The 21,691-nt window shown below is 39.2% G+C and overlaps 1 protein-coding gene across 1 annotated transcript in view; it reads right to left on the minus strand.

The window, feature by feature from the left end:
- Window positions 1-21,691, minus strand: part of LOC138588698 (ras and Rab interactor 2-like) — a 50,690-nt gene that overhangs the window by 14,494 nt on the left and 14,505 nt on the right. The window contains exons 2-7 of the mRNA XM_069658935.1: window positions 18,690-18,790; window positions 14,469-14,569; window positions 12,694-12,904; window positions 11,283-11,394; window positions 6,517-6,589; window positions 4,612-4,703 (exon numbers count right to left, since the gene is read on the minus strand). Of these exons, the coding sequence (XP_069515036.1) occupies window positions 4,612-4,703; window positions 6,517-6,589; window positions 11,283-11,394; window positions 12,694-12,904; window positions 14,469-14,569; window positions 18,690-18,749 (649 nt within the window). The 5' untranslated portion in view covers window positions 18,750-18,790. The remainder of the gene's footprint in view (window positions 1-4,611; window positions 4,704-6,516; window positions 6,590-11,282; window positions 11,395-12,693; window positions 12,905-14,468; window positions 14,570-18,689; window positions 18,791-21,691) is intronic.

Raw genomic sequence — 21,691 nt, forward strand, 5'->3', positions numbered from 1 at the left:
CTTTCTCATCAACAGGGTTACCAAAGCCTTGAGCTACATAACAAGTAGCATCTGGATTGAAAGCCAACATAAGCTTGGCCAAACCTAGACCATAAATTCTGTCCCTGAGTTTTAACCAGTTCTCAGACAAAGAGTTTAAAGTTCCCCATGATTTACTCATGATGGACAAAGGATCAACATTGATGTAGTAGAACCAGCGATATTGTCTTTGTTACTCCATGTATTCTTCTTTCTTGTGGAAACAATATGCTTTCATCAGCCACATTTTAACTTAACCGCCATCAGTTTAGTAAGAAATGTTAGGATCTGCTAATATAGCCTGAAGCGGCTGATCTCCAGCAGAGATGAGCAGCAGGCCATCAACTCCCCACCTGTAGGTTATGGGACACTGATTGATATAAATATTGAGGGCCAACAAGGTGTAACAATAAATATAAATTCATAAGTTCATTATAAACTTGACAGCATGCACATTCAGTTCATTATGCATTTAGAGCCACGTGAATTGAATAATTACAGATGTGTGTCTAATACACTTTGATTAGTGTCTATGACAGGACATTCAAAATAAAGGTTTCTTGGCACATTACACCAACACGATTGTTTATAGAAACTTTGTTTAAAAAAACTTTTCTTCTTTTGCTCATTTGTGATCTTGTGTCAATGGCTCTGTAAAACCTGTATAGGAACCCATATAATATTGTCTGACAATGATTTAGCCTCAATATTTCAGGGCTTCCTGCCTCATACAGACTGTTTTCCTGAATACAACCAAAGCTGCTCAAAAGTGATTGGTTCCCCTTTGGAGTGCATGTAGTATTGACCAGACGACGTTTGACAACAAAAATCTCATGCCTACGGATTTTGAATTCATACGCAGATATCTGGTTTTAAAGTTAACAGACTGAGATGCACATCCTTAACCCCGCAGTGTTCAATCAGCACCTTATTGCAGATTCAGACCGGGCCAAAAGCAACAGTAAATGCTGTAGAAATATTTGGAACAATACTAACATACAGTATACTTGTGTTCTTTGAATATCAGATTAGAATTGACTGTTTAGTGTTTTTCAAAGAATGTCGACTACAAATGACTCAATTCAACAACCTGTCTCAACAAATCTCCAAAAACCACTCAGTACAAAATCACTTCTGATTGCTTTTGCAGTCTGAGAGGCTCAGCTTGTCAGGGAGCTTTTTTTCAGCAGACAAAATTAGGAAAATAGCAAGAAACTATTTTTTGAAGCTTCAGAGTCCGAGCCGTACCAGACAAAGCAAAACAAGACAGACGCACCACTGGAGACAATACCACACGAGGAATACTAGTACCAGCCACAGAGCAGCTCCTTCACACAGCCACATATCAGTAAAAGAGAGGGCAACAATACTCACTGTGATCCCAAAGCCCAGTGACACACACACAAGCTGAGGATAAGTGTAAGTTCTCTGATGGTGTTGCAGAATACACACTGCTGTGTAGGCACAAGCTGAAACTCGACTGGGTCTCTGGCTCACTCACGCTCAATCTGTGTTATGACTCACTCGTGTAAATGTGTGTGGGCGGGCTGTTAGCTCAGTATTCCCGCCTCCATCCCTCCCTTTCAGTTGAAGTTGCATGGTCTGTTTCTCTCTGTTGTTCTCTGTTGACACACAGAGACAAAGCTTTCTTCTATTTCCATTCTTCTCTACTCTTGTTTACGCTTTTTTCTATTTATATCTTCACCATTTTCTGTGTTACTTTATATGATTGTGTTACTTATCAAGTTGTTGATATTCCATAATAGATAACGTTTTTATAATCCTGTTTTCTTAAAGTTATTTCTTAATCGTTTTCTTCTCGACATTTCTAATTCTGTGGAATCATTTTGATCACTTGGTTATAAATACAAGGAAGTTCACACATGTACAAGCACAGCCAGAACGCTGCTGTCAAAGACACAGCACACACATACCGCACACCTGAGATTGAGAGCAGAGAGGAATGTGGTTTGACGTAGTTGATGTCAGAACTGGAAAAGTCAAGGGTAAGTCAGGGGCAGATTCTAGAGAGGTGTGGCAGCTGAGCTGGAGCCAAAAATAGAAAGAGTTAAGAAACTTAACAGGAAATGAAGTCAGTCACTTTGCTTCTTTTGAAGCTGGGGATGTTTTACAGAGTTAATTACTGTCTGGGTTTATGTGATATTTACAGAACAAAGGTAGCTTATAATAAACATACAGCTTGGGAAAAAATGGGACCACAGGAAAAATGTGTTTTTCTCTGGTTCTAGTATTTATAGGTTTGTGTTTGTGTAAAATTAACTTTAGTTTTATCGTAAACAACATTTCTCCCAATACTTCCAAATCAAATGTTCTCATTCAGGTCTTTTATTTGCAGAAACCGACAACTGGTTAAGATAACAAAAAGCTGCACAAAAGATGTTTTTCAGACCTCGAATAATGCAAAGAAAACAAATTCATGTTGATGATTAAACAACAAAATACTAATGTTTTAACTCAGGTAGAGTTCAGAGATCATGTTCATGCGTCTTGCCATGCTCTCCACCAGCCTGTCACATTGCTGTTGGGTGACGTTAGGCCACTCTTGGCACATAAACTCCATCCGCTCGGCTTTGTTCGATGGCTTGTGAGAATCCATCTTCCTCTTGATCACATTCAGGAGGTTTTCAGTGGGGTTCAGATCTGAATTGGGCTGGCCATGACTTATAGAAAGAGATGCTGGTTTTAGGAAAATTTGGAGTGGTCTATTTTTCCGGAGCTGTAAACTTATTATATGCCAAAGTGGGCAGTAGTTTTGGCCTGGCTTTGATTGCTACACTGCATGCCTTTCAACATGCTTAAATACTTGAGTCTTGGAAAATTAGAAGATAAATAACCTTACTTGAAATGTATCTGAGTCTTTCAGTTTTAATAAGCACATTGGTAAATGTGAATATAAAACAGTGTTATCAACTTTAATCAACTTCACATGGTCCACCTGTGTTGCTTCAAGTATCAGGGTTTTATGTTGGGTTTCTGGGTGTTAAATTGGGGGAACATGGGGACTCCACGGTGGCCAACAGCTGATTTTTGCCAACGTCATGATACACAGTAGGGCCTTCAAACAGCATTACAAAAGATGAATAAATGTCTCCTAAACCAAACTCTCATTACAGGTGAGCCACATAACAGGTAATATGACCCTGTGAGGACGTCAGAGGTAACAGTCAGTCTTCTCATCATTCCCAGCCACTAATATTTGCATGGACGTCAGAATGGCCTAGATCAACTATTCACTGCTGCTCAATTAACTTCATAGACACAAAACCCGCCATTGTGTCACCTGGCTAAACAGGAAGGCTCTTATGAATGAATGAAGGAGAGGAAAAAAGAGAGAGACAATGTATGTCTGTAGATCATTTGAGACCACATTAAAGGCAGGGTTTCATCAAATCATTGTGTGTCATCATGGAGCCTTTAGGAAGTTGTCACGCTGAGGACACTGGAAGTCTGGTCGAGTCAGTCCTGAGTACACATGATAGCTCAGAGCTGAATCAAAGCAACACAGCATGAATGGCCAGAAAGGTCACACTGAGCGGGTTGAGAAAAGGGAAGTGCTGTGGAAGATGAGTCCATCAACACCTACACATTTTTAAAACACTTTTTCTGTCCAAGTTTTTGCATGTAAGTTGGAAAATGAGATATAAGTGAAAATAATGTTTGAAAATAAGACATGGATGAAACAATCCCAGTATTTATTAGACACTTTTTGGACTGTTTCATGTTATCTGACACCTTCTTCTCAAACTTTTGTGCTAAAGGCTGTAAGAAGGCTCTGCCTTGCACAGCTGTTAGGGAAAAAAGACTCTTGAGGAACCCAGCCTGACTCCATACCCAGCTGAGCAGCACTGATCTGGGCCTCGAAGAGGCTTTTGTCCCTGGGGTCAAGTCATTTAGCACTGGCATGCCAGTTAATGCTTCGAGCAGGGGGAATGTGGTTGAGATGGGCTTTACGAGTGTCACGCCTCAGGGAAAAAACTACATTTTTACACACAACAGATGTGGGACGGATGGAAAACACTCTACTTTTCTGAATCTGCAAGAGGCCGAGGGAAGTGCAAAAATCACTTTGCCGAACTGGAGATGTTTTTCTGCTGATGCAGTGAGGTAGATTTATAATAACACAACTTACAATATTATACCTCTGCGCACATGACCTACTATATTCTCTTAGCTTTACATGGATTACGTGGTAATCCTCTCTTGGGACTCCTCTCCAGTGATTTTGACATGTCTCCCTGACCTACTGAACTATATTTTATCTACTTATTATGATGGGAGCATCTGATGACATACCTTTAAACGCCTGCTGGTTACCCAACATCAAACATGCTATTTTCATACTAGACTGTCAATTTGTAGATATGTAAAGTGAAACATTTGTAAATATGATCAGTTTTGGCCTAATTCTTTTTTCTTCTCATCATGATGTATTTTGATTTCATGTATAATCTATTGCTTTCTACTGCAATAGCATAAACAAAGTTCATCCTCATATCTCACCTTTAGCCGGCCCGAGATTCCAAAAATGTCATGCTTGCCCCAAAAAATAAATATTCCAATGAGAGAACTAACCTGTTCCAAGTTTAGCAACCTCCTCGAGATCAGCAGAAGTTCTGGCAGATGCAATGGCCTCCGGAAGCTTCAGAGTAAAGGGCAACACATCCCTAAGAAAGAGAGTGAGGTTCAAATGAAAAAGAGAACGGCTTGCTCAACAGAGAAATGGAAAAGCAAGTAAAAGAGGGCGGAGTCACTGCAAAACCATTCCTAAAAGTGTGTGAGTCACTGAGTTGGGAAAGCGGAGCGTGGCTTGGACTGAGTGTGCAGTGTTGGCTGAACCATATATTCAACCACACAGCCAGAGTGTAATATTTGCCTCCTGCTTTCCTCCCTGAGGATTTTTTACAGGACTTTTCAAAGCTTCCACATGGTTTCCAAACACTTCAGTCAAGCAAACCTGAAAGATCAAAGCTAAACTAAATACACCTTTTTCTTTAAATACAAGAAAACTCCACAGGGCAGCTTTATAGACAAAGGTTCTTAACAGAGAATCCCTAAAATGAACTCACTATAGCAAGGAAATAAATACCATAGATACAAACAGCTCATAACTGAACTACAACTGAAAACTCAACATTTTGCTACACATCAGTGTTTATAACACAATCATAAGATCTGCCACTGAAGCAGACAAAGTGACGTCACTGGATAGACCTTAGTGCCTCCAATTATTATTATTATTATTATTATCTATTTTATTGTCTGTCCTGCTTAAATCACACTGAGCAAGGATAGGGCAAATTTCAATCTAGTTCTGCCACCATTTTAACAATGTAGCCATCTTGTAACAGCCTCAGAGTTGGCCTTTCTACCTGTTGTGTCCCTCTTCTTTGCTTGCTGGGTTTTCCCTGTTCCAGGTCATTGTGGGAGGAGCTGAGATCTTGTCAGGGATGCAGCACATCTGAGCAGGCTAGGCTCAGGAGGCTATAAAGCAGACCTGCAAGATCTTTTCATTCTCTTCCCTGGCCTTCAGACTGACTTCAGCATTGCTTTGTATCTTGTGTTCCTTACTCATACACACACACACACCCTACCACCACTCACACAGACACTGCATACACACTGTCTTGCTGACAAACATATCGTATTGTAACATTATTCTTTTGTCTTTACTAAAATCTTTTGCCGACTATGTGGTCTGCCTCGTTTGTCACACACTATTGAGCCAGGCTGTGACAATCTAAAATGAATCTGTGCTTCCTTGTTTGGATAGAAGTTCATGTTCCTGTGAAATCAACATATTTCTTTTAGTCACACGTCTTATGTTGATTTTTACATAGATGTAAAAAGTATACGTAAAAACTCTACCTGCACTCAGCATTTATATGTTTTGCATCCAATGAAACGCTTTCTGAAATATTTATGTCCCTCCCCCATGAGCCACATGTCCTACGAGGTAGCCAGCAGTTATATTTTGTCATTGTGTCACTTTATTTGAATGTTTTTAAGGGAGTCAGCATTAAGAGCGACTGTTAATGCCAGTCAATATCCACTACAAGTCCCTTCCTAGCTTCCTTCTTCAAAAGGAAACAAGTAAATTCTTTTAGTTTCATGGGAACACTGAAGGTGGAATATTACAAGATGTGCTGTACTTTCTTCTTAGTCTTTATGATTTGTAGCTTTGCACACGTAGACTCTTTTTCCACCCACAAAACTACCAAAACTTGTTGAGTTACGATGTAAAAGCTACATTTAGATTTTTTGGATGTCAACCCATAATGTGGGAAAAAATCGCTATGTTGCACTATTAAAAAATGTGCTTAATTAGATATAACCAGTTCCTGTTGGTGGTGCACCTATTTATATACATTTACCGTATTAATAAATACACATACATAGACCACCCCCAGGTGAAACATGGATCACGTCAGTGTGGTTCGAATGACTGTAATGACCGCTCAATCTGAGAGATGAACTCACCTGCTGATGCAGCAGAAAGCGACCAGACGAAAAAGGTCTGCAAAGCTCAGGCCTGATCCCTCCAAAGAGAAAGCTGTAGGAGCAAAGAACAACATGATCAAGACACAAGGAACTCCCTGGACTGTCAAAGGAAAAAGCATTCATTTATGTTTTTGGTTCGAAGAAATGTTAAGTAGAACCTTAGATATTAAATCATGCTGACTCCACAACTATATATCATGTTTTAACTTGTTACACTGGCAAAGGGCAAAGAGGACATATCTGAGCATGCACATTAGCCAGAGCACGCAAAAGAATGGTTTACTTCATCTTTATAATCTCTAAATGAACTTGAATTTCCCCAAGGAAAACATAATAAGATTGGTATTTTTTGTGTCATATAAACGATCAGAGCAAATAGTAACAAGAATGACTGTGGTGGTAACCACTCTCCCCATGTGGACTCAGATGTTTGCCCTATTAGATTTGTAAGAGAAAACAGAACACACTAATAGGAAAAAAACATCTTATGCACGCATCTTGTCAGTACTGCACTGAACCAGAGCTTGTTTTGCTCACAACTTGGCACACAATAACAATAACAAGAAAGAAAAGGAGAGAATGTCAAAAACGTTGACGTGTTTAGTAGCAGAAAGAAAAGGATCAAGTAAATCTTTCACTAAAATGGAATCTTTTGCATTTATGTATGAATTCAATTCAAAGTACTTGTAAGCAGTAAGTGAGAAGAATGCAGAGAGAGCAAGAGAACCACACATGTTTACGTGAAGGAAGCTAGTAAAATGCCAATGTATGTCTAAATGGCAGCGGGCCCATAAATTAGAACTGTACTTATCCAGCTCAGGTCACCCCTGAACTCTTACAATCACACTCGGTCTTGTTTAAATATTGACATTTAGAAAGCAAAGATGTGTCATCGTGAGCTACTTTTCCAGTAGCTTTTGAAAGGAACCGACTAGTGACAGACACTGTTCTTAAGATAACTAGCTTATAAGGCCAGCTGATTTTCGATGTCAGTCACCCTATTTTGGGGAGCTAATGCCATTATGGTAAAAGAAATGCAATTTCACTCTGTACCTTTGGAGGACGCTATCCGCTTCTCCAATGGGCCATGAGCGAAAACCTCCGCCAGACTTCATAAAACACGTCATCTGGCGGAGGCCAGGGAGCTCGCTAAACTACACTTCGTCAATCTAGGACGCCTGCCTCCGATGTCATGTCTCGTTCAAAATAATCAGGCTTGAAATGTGGACTGCAGACCCCAAGATTTCTTAGATGATCCAGCGATGTATTTGCGTCTTATTTCAGATTCTGTACCTATCTGAGCCGTTGCCTGCAGTGAAAACGGTAGTATTTCACTTCAGCGTCTCTCGCTGGGCCGTTCCTTTCAGAGGGAGGGGCGCAATGCCCGCTGGGTGTTGTAGGAATGTAGAATGGGCGAAACCACAAGCTTTTTGTACAACTTTCTCCACAGCTATGGCGCCAATTTCAAATATTATTGCTTTTATCGACCCTTTTCCTGGGAACAAACCTTATTTTGGCAGATGTATCTGTAATAGTCAGTTCAAGATCTATTTAACCCTCCCTTGTGAACTTCTGAAGATCCCGAGATAATTGATTTCCTTGACCTGGGGCAGCAACTGCCCTGGAGGGAGTAATCCAAAGCTCTCCAGGCACTAACGCTTAACAAAAAACGTGTTTGTCGTTCAGGTCAGACAGCCTGCTCAAGAGTTACTGGAGACTATCTGTGGAGAGCAGGAAACGGTGGAGCAACGTACTTTCAGATCAAGCTGGTCCCTCCGAATCACAAATGTAGTACAAAGTAGCGGTTCGGCTCTAACGTGCAGACACACACAGAGTAGTAACACAATAATAAAATGTAAAATGTTAATGTGTTGCTAGGCAACGGCCGAGTTCTAGTCAAGTTGCGGAAACTAGTTCTGTTGGCGGAGCAAAACGAATGATTAAATAACCAAAAAATGATAATCTGTTGTTGCTTATTGCTTTTTACTACTATTTGCTGCTTGTTTAACTGTTGTATAAAAGCAATATCACACTCGACGTCGTGATTAGCTTGCGGCCTCATGCCCAAGACCGAATCACAGCCGTGATGATATTCAGTACATAATTTCCTCTCACGTGATATTGCTTAAGTGTCTGCTGGGTGTGTAAATAGGCAACAGTGAATGTTAGAGTCACACCGAAATGCAAGAGGTTTAAAAAAACACTATAAGACTGTTTTACTCATGATACAGTTCACTACATCTCACGAAGAAAAAGCTGTCATATATACAGAGTATTCTTTCACACCTACTTCTTTCTATTTCTTCACCTGTGACTCAAACAAAGACTTTGAAACATCAGCTGATCATAGCTAATAAAATATAGTGTGCTGTGTTCCTCCAGCAGATTTCTAATAGGACGTAATTATTTCCTTGCAAATTCACATTTATACAACCTTAAAGTATAAATTGTCCTTATGATATCTAACTCTATTAAAGAGACTATATTATAAAAAAATGTAACCAGGTTTTACACAACGCATTTTCAAACCAAAGCAAATTATTCTATTATAACTATAATTTATGTATGAAAGCTATAACGTGTTAGAGGTGATGATAACTTTTGCAAAAAGCATATAGGCCTATTTATTGGTCTTGTGTATTGTATCTACAGGTGGAAAGAGATGTCACTGACTGTTCAGTCTCCGCCTTTCATCAGGAGTCAGCAAAACGGGTAAAGGCAGTAAATGCTGCCGTGGGCAATGATTCACACACAGGACAAACTCTCACTTGGTGAGCATTTGGAAATTCCAGTTTGAAGCTGACAAAGACAAATGCGAGCTCACACAGGTACAAGAGGAGAAAACACTCAGAAAAGTGAAATGTTTGGTTGAAACCTCAGGAAAGTCCCTGCTTTTCAGCTAACTGAAAATAGAACACAACAAAGAAGAAAAGAACTTTGAGCCATTTAGATCATTTGAGTGGGGCCATAGAGGAAGTATTTAGTTTTAAAGTAAAGTCTACACGTCACCAAGGATCTCACAGACACTGATACACTCTGACACACCAGACATTATAACCCTTTCACTCTGCATTAAAGCTTCAAGAGGTCCACTGTACAGATCACAGAAAGGATGTGTCTTGCATGGCATGTTTACATAAAGCACAAGTATTTTTGTGTCTATAGGTAAATCTATTTATGCAGTGTCTCCAGAGGCTTGTGTTGGTTTTATTTCTGCCAACAAGCCATGAATGATTACATTTCTTCAGTGTCCTCAAAGCAGGGGATAGCTGTACCATGCCTTCTGTCCTGTTTAGTGGCAAACAACAGCCAAATTAATAATATGTAGAAACCCGGATGGTATAGGTATAGCCCCTTTCACACATGCACTCCTCGGTTTTGACACGCATCTTTAACGACGAGCCTCCTTCACGCGTGGCTCACTTGTGAGATCGCAGGTGAAAAACTTGAAAATTTGAGCTTTGTTATTTTGGCGACTTTGTAAAATGCACAGTTACAGTAGAGGTGTAGGTGTGTGGGGAAAATACCTCAAGAGAAGCAAGGTGAGCAGATTAGATTAGTTTTGTAAACAAAAACTAATCTGCATGAAGTTGGGGAAAAATGTGGCCGTTTGCATTTACACATGCATCCCACCTCAGAAAATGTCAGGAAATGTTATGTTTTTATTATGTTTTTTTGATGCATCTATTTAAGAGACGTTTCAGTTCCCACATCGCTCCACACAGATCTGATGTATTCATTCATGCAGCTCAGGTTTTAATTAATGTTGAAGGAAAAGCACTAAAAGCAGAACAATAATTTTATGCTTCAAATCCATATTACCAACCACACTTGGTTGTAAGCCCTCCTTATGTGTTTTTATGGCATGCCAAGAGACGTGAGCAATAACTTTGGTTGTGTGTCATGCTCCAACATTAAAGGTTGTAGAGGCAGCAAAGGAACTTCTGGATATGAAGTATGTAATATATTGGTTATTAGCCACGGTGTTAGAGAAAACTGACATTGTGATAACTTTTAGTTCTGCAATATTTATTGTGATTTAAAAAAAAACTATGAAAATGAAATTATACCAGACAAACGCAGTGTGCTTTCATGTCCATATGAACAATTAACAATGTTACCTTTTATTATTTGGGAGTTTTAAGTCTATTTTCTTCAAACAAAAAAAACTCCCCAACTACTTTTACCACACTTGGTTCAATGACTCTGACACCCACATGAATAAGTAGAGAGAGTACAGGAGGTGCGTGACGTTTCCTTATTAAAAATACAATTAGACTTGTGGGCTGTAGTTGGGCTAATTTTTCTTCATTTTTAAACAGTCCTTGTTCTCCTGAAACCTCCTGAAAAGTAGAAAAATCTCCATTTGGCCTGGGACTGTAAGAGTTTCTATTCCATTTACTGTATTTATATTTAATGTGGGTCAAAATGATTCAGGCCTGTATAAATTGTAGGTTACTACACTTACTTGCATGACCACTATGAGGACTTGGCTACATATTTACAGTAGCCGGGTAATTCCACTAGAGGAGCTCTGCCAACTTTTCTTAACCCCTGAGGGGATGACAGACATACTCCACCACAAAATATGTGCGTATTTCCTGTGATAACCTGTTTACATTCTACTCTGATAATTTGCGATGCTGGAGGAGGACTATGAAACCCAATTGTGAGCTTAATGGATTTCAAGGGGAAAAAAACACATAAGAAACAAATAAAGTATGAGGTAGTTTCCAGATGCTTACTGTACTGGCTCTCCTTGACAAGGAAGTCTTTCACTGGAACTTCAGAGTCTTTGTCCATTCGTAGAGATAATACTTTCCTCTGCAGGCTGGTTGACTTCCTCACCACGAATGTCTGCAATCCAGAGCAGAAAACAGCCAGTCAGAACGTTTACTGCGGGGGCTTACTGCAGCCCTGTATCATTCTGAATAGAGTTATGCTGACTCAATTGTCTCAAATGTCAGATCTGTTGTTCTTCCTATATTTTAACCGTATATCTATTATTTAGAAATACAAGTTAAACAGTAAAAGACACATTGTCAGCATATATTTACTAGATTACGGAGAATGCAGGCACTAGATCATATATATTTTGATTGAACAGCACAGAAAACAGTGCCTTCCTTTTATTTTTTAGGAGTTATAAACATAGACTGCATGTAAGAAGCAGACATAGCCTTTCAGTTGCTTAAACCTGCACTCTTTCTAATTCCTAATGAGTTTATGGTCTTAATCACAACTTTCAAATAATCTACAATCCAAGATTATATGAATGGATTTGTACAAAATACAACTGTTTTCCAATCGTTTTCAAATCAAACAGACTGGTCGTTGTGTGCACATCCCATCCTGTGTTTTGGCCATGTGCATGACAACAGATGAAGGAAAAAAGTAAAAGATCCCTACACTGGATTTTCCTCCACAACAATCCATTACACTGAAATTTGTCATTTACATGACAAGGAGGCAGGAGATGTTAAAATTTAAAAAAGAAATGCAAAATCAGATTAGATAGATTCGATAGCTGAGTCGTGGATAACATGTATACAAGACATAGTTGTTGAGTAAATTACAAACGAAGCAGTCATTTGCACTTAACATGCATTGTTAACAATACTCATTTGGAAAGGTATGGAATATTAAAATCATCTGTCTTTGCTCACTATATCTGAGCCTTTAAATCCCTGAGCTGTATAGAAAACACAGGTTATCTGGGTATGAGAAGAAGGAAATTATCCATATAGGCTGAAATGATCCATATGGTGCATCGCTAGTGGCATCTCTTATCAGTACAAGCATACCCATCATAATCAGATCTGCTCTTTACAAACATGTAGTAATATAGCCACAAATATAGGCATACCTATGCAGAGGCTGGCCCAGTACCTGTAGTTCATATTGTAGTTGGTTTCAAGAATGCCTTTTTTTCTCATCCTTTGCAAAGCAGCTATTAGAGGTTTTTTTGGAATGTGTTAGTGAAGACTTTATTGGTAGCAATGACTCAGGAGGCTGTAGTTTGTGGTGCATCAAATCGCATTACACTGAGGAGGTGTTGAAGTTATTAGTTCTGCATATCTCTTTGGGAAGCAGTGAACCTTTTACAAAAAAGTGAAAGCTTAAAGTCAACAGCGGCTGCTGTTGCATCTGCCTCACCCCAGGGGGTTGGCTCTGCAGTAAACGTGTGGCATCCTGGTGGCTGAGGCCCAGCTGTAGCCACACAGCATGTGTGTGCACCAGCCTGTCGAGAACACTGAGCCGCCGATGGAGGGAGTCATAGCCTGAGTCTCTAGCACCAGCTTGCCCTGCACCAATCCCAGCACGAGGTGAAGCTGGCAGGAAGAGACCTCCAACTTCTTCACTCAGCCTGAAAACAACATCAAATACAGTACAGGGATTAATTTTTTCCTAACAACAGTGTGTTTTGTGGTGTTGTGCCAAATTCAAATGTTTAAAGAATTTAAGACAATTTCAAGCATGTCTGGATTATACTTATCATTGCACCCAAGGAGGTTCATTTTCCATTAGAAAAACAAGTAAAGCATACACTTTGTCTTAATCCCTTATCTGAAAATTGGACTGTCTTTCTTCATTAAATGGTGTTACTTCCTGCTGAATGAGAAGTGATTTTTAGAGGCAAACGGTTGTGGATAGATGAAACAAATGAGGGCAGACATGTCTTGAGGGACTTGAGGGACAAATTGAAAAGGCTGTATGACTCCTCAGCGATACAAGAAATTAAAGCTTCACCAAACTAAAGTCAGTCTGGATTAAAGCTATGAAGCAGAAATTTTGACACCATTTCAGCTACTTTGTAGCCTTAGATCTTCAGGTGGGGCCTTTCTGGCCAGATGAAGATGAGAGCCAAAGATGAAATCTAAAGATGCCTTTACAACCCCCTGATAGAGGATATATCGCTCTCAGTATCATTGATATCTATTAAATTCAATTTATAAAACCGATTTTTATACATGTGCTTTTTTGTGATGTCCTAATTTTATTGTTTTATTTCTTTTCATTTGTATTGACCGAAATTTACACTTGAAATGTATGTTTTTAATCTTTTTTATTGGCTTCTTCTTTCGTAATCCTGCAGACATCTCTCTACTGCTATTGGTTGTCTGGTGTCTTACTTTAACTTTATCTGGGCTATCCCCTGATATTTCCTTTCCTCTGTTTGGACTCACTGTTTTGTTTTTTGTCTTAGTTGTTTTATTGCCTTCTGCTTGTCCTGTTTTTGCTTTGTGTATCAAAGCTGCTTTTAATCTCCGTTTTTAAAGTTGCTATCATATCAGTCAAACAAATATTAGGGCCCAATCATTTCCCTCCAAGTTACTGGCTTGAGAATATGTGCACACTGCACAATGTACTAAATAGAATTGATGAGTTTCATACTGGTCTGCCTTCCTCACACTTACTCAACACTTAACAGGTACTTTCTGAATTCCACAGAAAGTATGTCTTTGAAGAAGAGTTAATCAACACAAATGCCAAGTAAATACTCCAGCAAAGTTGTTCTTATGCACGTACACATTCCGACTCTTATTGTCATAGAGGACACTGCATTTTCATCAAAGGCTTGTCTTGGATCTTGTTTGTTTTTCTTAAAGTATTTCAGATGTTATCGAGATTGAAAGACAAAGAAGAAAAAGTGTACACATATTCCTGCTAATCAATTTATCATACTACCTGCCTACTGGTGTGTCATCATCTGGTCACCACACATCACACAACATTAAAGCCCTGTAAGGGTGACCTCTGCTGGTAGCCATGGGGAACAGCACTACCTTAAATCAAATGGTAATCCTTGCTGGTACATTAGAAAGTATGTATTTATAGACTTTCTCTCTCTCTCTCTCTCACACACACACACACACACACACACACACACACACAGTCAAAGTCTTGTATGCAGACACATTTGAACTCACCCAACGAGTGTGTCGGTCTTGTTTTCTTCTACTGTAGGTTTAGTCTTTTTCCCCATTTCCTTCTTCAATGTGCCTATTTCCCATGCAAATGAGTCGATCAGCTACAAAGAGACACAGGAAACAACATAACAGGTGACATGTAAGTTCCAACAAAAACAAATATGTACAGTATGTATATGAATCTATGGAGTTGGTTTTTTTCAGCCTCTAGAAATGTGTTCGGTTACAACTGTTTTTCTTTTGTTTGTTTTTTTTTTGTATGAACTGGCTCTAAATTGTGCAAGCAGTAGTCTGTAGTCTGTAGTCAAGTAGTCTGTGTGTGTGGCTGTGAGACAATGTACCCCCTGCCTGACCACTTGCCATTGACCAAACAGAGTTACTAAAGAGGAACCCAGGAAGGAAACAATTTTAAAGGTCTGTCTGTGAATGAACCTATAGAACAAGACAGAAAAAAACAACTCACCAAGACAACCAAAGATCCTATAAAGGTATCAGTTAATGAGTATGTAGAAATAGAGTAGAAATGTAAATCGACTGTATAATTGCTAAAAGTAACATTGAAGTTTTTCTTAATGATTTTTCACACTAACTTAGAAAAAACTATCTTATCTGCCTAGCTTTACAGTTACTTCAAACTGGCATGTTGGCTTTACCAAAATGGTGTGTTTGCAACCAAGAAGTACGTGCAACACAAGACACATGCAGATGCAGAAGCATGTGGTGCCTGACCCGTTACCACACCTGCAGCATCTTCTCATGCTACTTGTCAACAAAGTGCTTGTCAAGTTATAGGATAACATGTCTCAAGTCTTCTTAACCAAAGGTTTTTAGTGTAGTGACATTACGATTATGTCTGCTCCCACTTTTACTCACAATCTTATTTGTCTAGTTAGGAGACCACAAAGCAACATTTCAGTTTAAAATCCCCTTATTTTTGTGTATTTTCATGAGACAAAACACATTTTTCATACCATTTAACCTCTGGGTTTTTTTATCAATAACCCTTAACTGTATACATTTTGTGATTACCTCTTTGTATAGTAAGTTTCATTGTGTATGGCAGGGACCACCATCCTGGCTCTATATGCAAGTTGCTTTTACATGCACTTGGGATCAACAGGAAACAAAGCAAGCATGTAACTATCCAGTGTAATTTGAACTAAATTATAAACCTCACTGTTTACCCTTCATTAAGTTACTGCTAATGCAATAGGAGCATCCTACTGTTGCAGCTTCACATTAAAAGCTTTTCACTTTTATGATGTCAAAGCCACAGGAAACATTGTATTAGTCACGGATGTTGATATGTCAAAAAAAACGCCCCTTACTTAAAAGCATTTTAGACGTTTTTTCGACAGCAGATGAGTTGATAATATTTTCAAAAGTAACAGACTAAAACTGCACAGTGAAGAGCTGCATACCTCCAACTTTAGCTAACCAAGTTTTCTTTGGCTGGATTTTATATGGCACGAAATTGGATCAATGTTTTATTTGTCATTAACTCACCAACTCACACCGTAAACATACACAGTTGTTCTTCTGTTGTATCTCTGCTTAAATGTACCTGCTTGACAAGTATGAACTGCCATTCAGATTTTAAGGATTATTATTTGACGCCATCTTAACCCCATTTTCTTCATTCATAAGCTCTAATAACTTTTGTTTTACAGAAAAAACTGTAAGCAGTTTTTCCCTGGATTTTAGATTGACTTTGGGAGTTTACTCAGAACTGGATTCTTTCATTCTGAATATTTGAGGTTGTGAACCTCAAATGGAATGAGTCAGACTTTGATTTCCTTTGAAACAGCTGAGCTAATTGTTTCCTGGCTCAGCAGCTGATGTGATGTTGCCCAACAGATACATTGCCAAATGAGACAGATAAGTGGGAAACGAAACAAATGACACCAGAATGAATCAAACTACTTGATGATGCACAAATGCAAACCAAACACTTAAAGCGCTTAACACTACATGCCAAATTCTCTTTCACACACACATTCATACACAGATAGCAGAAGATGCTATGCAAAGTACCAAGTTGCTGGCCATTAGTACTACCTATTACTAATGCACTTCACACACACTCACACAGAGACAGCTATGCCTTTGGGTGCAAGAAGCCAGGGATCAAACCACCAATCTACAGACTTAATGATGACCCCCTCTACCTCTGAGCCAAAGCTGCCATCAATAAACATTTGGTTACCATATAAAACATTTTCTAAACTTTGGTTAAAAGGTGCTTTGGGAAGAAAAACATTACTAAAGCAGATATTGTGAGAACAGTATGCAAGAGCGGTTGAAATGTATTCGTAACTTAACTGGAAACTTAAGGCCACGTTGGGCAAGGACACTGTCATCAACATAAAAAGGCCCTATTGACACTGCTGTAAATACCACAGTCTCAACGCCCCATGCTTAATACACATCTCCCTACGTTCTATAGAGTATTCAGTAGCTCCTTATGTACAAGAACCTGCATCAGAGTACCCTCTAATGGTACTCTGATTATCTCACACTTTATCTCCTGGTGTTGTGTACTGGAAGATTCCTGAACTTACTGACCCTTATCTTCTATTAATATCTCTCTTTCTACCCCACCTTTATTTTATTGTTTCCTTCAGGCTCCCTCTCCAAGACCTAAATTACAGTAAAGAGCAGATGTGAAGGAGGAAATAGTGCCAGAATGAGACATGAAAATGTGGCCGCGCACTGAAGTGCTCTTGGGACAAAGCATTTAAAAACTGGTGCAGATGTTTTTTATTTATTTATAAGGTCAACTGATTCCTGATAAACTAAGACTGGTCCTGGTCTTAAACGCTTGCTTATCATATCATAAATATTGCATTTACAGGACATCTGTCATAATGCCTGATGTATTCCTTGTGCCGTTGCTTCTTTGCTGTGAGGTGTGGTTACACTTTGACGCCATGTGTGTTTAAGGCAGACCTATAATTATGACGGGCTATAGATAAACAGTAACAGGGCCTTTAAACTAAAGGCAGAGATGGATCTTTGAAAAGTTTCTATCAGATACTAAACAACTTCCTCTAAGGAAGTGATCAGATATACAGTATCATGTTTTGATTACATCATCTTTTGTATCTCATATGGAGAGCTCTGTTATTTGTTTGTTCAATTTGATTAATGCCATACTAATTCCTGTTACATGTACTACCCGCTGTGCTGTGCTGTGATGAGGCTTGGTCAAATGTGGACCTCTCTTACAGCACAGGGCAAAGCTTCTGTCATGAGAAAAAAAGTTCACTGTACATTAAGTGTCTCAACTTATATATGGAACTACATTGAATGAGTAGATGGAGTGAGTTGCCCTGCCTTGCATCACTATAAATATATTTTTGCCCAGTTAAAGGTCCTTTTTAAATTGTGACTTTACAGTTGGTGAGGTAAACATGAGGTAACAATCAGCTGCTGTGTGTGACTGATGGTAGAAGTACAGGCAGAGCTGTGACTCACTCACAGCTCTGCGATTTAAAGCCACTCTCTGATCAGAGTCACAGACAGACGTGCTGTAATGATAGTAATCAGCTGAGCACAGCTAATCAATACCTCTCCCACAGCCTGCTGTCAATTCTGACATCTCCCCTGACGATGACAGCGTGCACTGTAAGCCTTTACTTTTCCCAACTCTCTTCAACTGTTCTTTGTCACATTGTGATGTTCTGTTCTGACGAATAGTGGCCAAGCAAATGTGCAATGGTCACGATCTGCCCCCAATCTTTGAAGGATCATGTTATCAAAACACTTTAAAATTAGGTGTTCAATTTTTTTGACTGATAACTCCATTATTATATCTTACAAACATGACAAAGTGTATAAGAGTTATACCCTCCCTGGTCATTAACCCTTAGATGCATGACCTACCTTTTACATCATAATCAGAATTTCTTAGGTTGTTAAAGGGAATCTACAGCTTCCGTAAAAAAAAACCCTCTGTTAAGCGATCCAGCCTTAACACATCAAACAGAGATGAAAAGCCTGGCAGGTTAACCACAGCCACCACCTATACTCAGTCCAGATCCACCTCTCTCCTCCTCCTCTTTAATCTTCCCTATGCTTAAGCCTGTAACTGGAAGTTGGTTGCCCCCCACCCACATCTCCTTACCTGGTTTGTTAACAGCCTTGTCCAGGACCTTTATGTGAACTAGAATGGCTTAAACCTTCTGTCTTTTCAGTTCTGTGTGTGACATATGTACGTACCTTGAAGAAGCTGCCTTTCCTCTCTTGCTTGCAGGGTGGACTGATGGTACTGGTGGACATGTTGTCGTGTGTTGTAGCGCCTTTGCTGTCTGCTGAACTATCTGTGAAAGGAAAGAGGTCATAAGAGCTAAACATACAAAAAACACAAAACAAGGAAGCCTGGATTTGTCCACTAAAGATTTGACTAAATGGACATTTGTTAAGACATATTATGTTTCAAAGCAGCTCTTTTTCCCAGAAAGTTTATTATCTCCTCTTCCTCAATTCTTTTAATACACACAGACACACACAAATTGCTAGACGTCCCCTCATTATTATCATCTTCAATTATTCAAGGATGTTTAATTTAAATTGTTTTGTTAACTACCGTTTCCAAGGTCAAATAACCTTTGAGCCTCATTGAGTTCCTAAAGCGCTCAGAAAAAAATGTAAATTTGAACATCAATTCCATAGCAACCAGATTAAGCCTTATCTTTTGACTGCCATTTTTTGCATTGCTCCAGACCTGGATGTGATGAAAGAAAACTGAACGTGTTGGCATTTACTTCATTGATCGGAAGGCTATCTTAAGTGTAAATAATTTACCTCTTTCCTTCTCACTCACACTGGCTTAGAAACATTATGTAAGAAACTCGATCAAATTTTTTACACTAACCAAGAAACAGTGTAGTAACATTTTTGAAGTGTGTGTCTCTTTCTATAACTATTAAAGACTGTTGTATTAATATTTTCTCTGTATTGTGGCAATTTTTATCTTTCAAAATATATCTTTTGTGATCTGTTGTGGTTGTTTTAGTGTTTGGTGTTGGTGTTGTTGGGGGTATAGACATAGTGACTTGTGTCATTGTACTGTTGTACAAAAACTGTCTTTCTGTATAGTTTCCAATATGGACCAACAATGAAAAGGTATTTGAAGAACAATGCCATAGCAACGGGGCAGACTCCATCTGCTGATGAAGATCACATGATGTGATCGAGAGCTCAAGGGTAGCTACTACATTTACATAACGATGCATCAAATGACCATGTGAAAATGGGACAAGGTGAAAGGGGTCACTCAGTGGAAACCTACAGAGAATTAAAAGGTTATTATAAAAAAAACATAAGTTTTATCTGTCGGACCCACACATTTATGCTTTTTGGTTCACTCTCACCCCTCTAATGCAGTAGTTTATGGACGCAGAAAAAACCCAACACAAAACCTGCTCAACACCAAACGGCACACTGACAAACTGATAGTGAACATATTACAGCATTTAGTAGCTAAAGAGACGATTTCTTTTTTCAGGAGTTAGTAGAGACTAAAAACTGACTTACATTTATGAGTTGGCCTGAAAAATTACTCCAAATGAATGATTGTGTTGCTCTGTAACTGCTGACAAGTAAATAGGCAACAGTTTGCTTAAAGTTTGCAAGAACTTCTGACTTTCTGCGTGGAAATTGAATGATGAAACAATAGTTTCTAGGCTGCACAATCCAGACAAAATGTACATTTCAAAACTGTGGATTTTAACATTTGGCTGCACAGCATGAGTTTGTAATGACTCACCCACTGACTTGTCAGTGGGGTTGAAGAGGTTTGGTTTAGTTTATTTAAAAGTTTCAGTTCAAGTTAATATGCAGATGGTAAAAATTAGGAACTAGCCAAAAGGCTATTTTAATCTGTGGTCCATGGTCAAATGATTGAAAAGCTACCTACAATACAACAGTTAAACATAAGTTGTCAAATTGACTGTGATATGTTGGTTCAACGTTGTCAACATTGCTGTTAGATGTCATGAAAAGTGTGTTTCATGTGTAATTACACCAAAAACTGAACTCCAGCTGAACTTAAGTACTTTCTTTTTCTTCTTTTTTTGGCTTTTGCCTTTATTATATAGGATAGCTGAAGGGAGACAGGAAATGGGGGGAGTAGAGAGTGGGCATGCACCAAATGATTGGTAGACCGGGAGTCAAACCTGCAATCAATGCGTCGAGGACTGCGGCCTCTGTACATGGGGTGCCTGCTCTACCAACTGAGCTAAACCAGTTCCCCCTGAAGTAAATGTGTAAATCACTAAAATAAGGTAAGAAGCTTAACTACTGGAGGTCAGAAGAAAAACTAAGTTTCAGCTGGTATTAACGTAAAAATCTACATTTTCACTTTATATAATGGATATCCCTTTATTGAAAATGGACAAAACATAAGCTGGAATCCATCTAGTCCTCTTCCTCCCAAGTCATTGCCCTTCTGATAAAACTCCAAGCTGACTTGCAGAAACAAGAATCTTTTTTTTTCTTAAGGTCTCTGACAGCTCTTTCACTCAAAACAATGACTACTACCAGAGCCTACTCATTGTGGTTCGTACAAAACAGTTCTGTCACTGACTTTGCACGAAACAGAGGAAGAACACATGTACACATACCCACAGGCACGCTTGACCTAGATGTTGTTGTGGATTTTGTTTCAGCAGTTGATGTGAGCCAGCTGTGTCCAGGCATGCAAATACCTCCGCGACCTTCCTCTTAAGACAGACATGACGAAAACACCATCAGCATCCACTTGTGGACAACAAATTTCCATCCGCAGAGACTTCAACAACATTGCAGGGACAGAAGACTGTTGTGAAAGCATACATCTCAGGCCTATTGTTGGACAGACTGGAGTGTTTGCTATTCAACTCAGCCGAGACACTCCGAGGGAACTCTGCTGGACAAAACATTTGCTGTTCAGTTACAGTTGGAATGCTTTTGATCCCGGAGCCAGATGGGTTCTCTAAGAATGTTTTATACACATGTATATGGTTTGACCCATATACTGTATGTTATACTGTATATGTGCTTCACAATGAGCTGCAAACTGTCTGCTGGAGGTTGCACTCTGATGAAGCAATAAGCCGTTCTCTATAAAAGGTGAGAAGACGGGAAATATGGCTTCTCCGACATTGGAGAGCCCGCTAAGCGGTCATACTACACTGGTTATCAACTCAGTAAGTCAACCCGGATATTCTATAAGTGTTGTT

Source organism: Semicossyphus pulcher, unplaced genomic scaffold, assembly GCF_022749685.1.
Source record: "Semicossyphus pulcher isolate SPU_LCO1_2020_fin unplaced genomic scaffold, fSemPul1.0.p SCAF_12, whole genome shotgun sequence".
NCBI classification, from domain to species: Eukaryota; Metazoa; Chordata; class Actinopteri; order Labriformes; family Labridae; genus Semicossyphus; species Semicossyphus pulcher.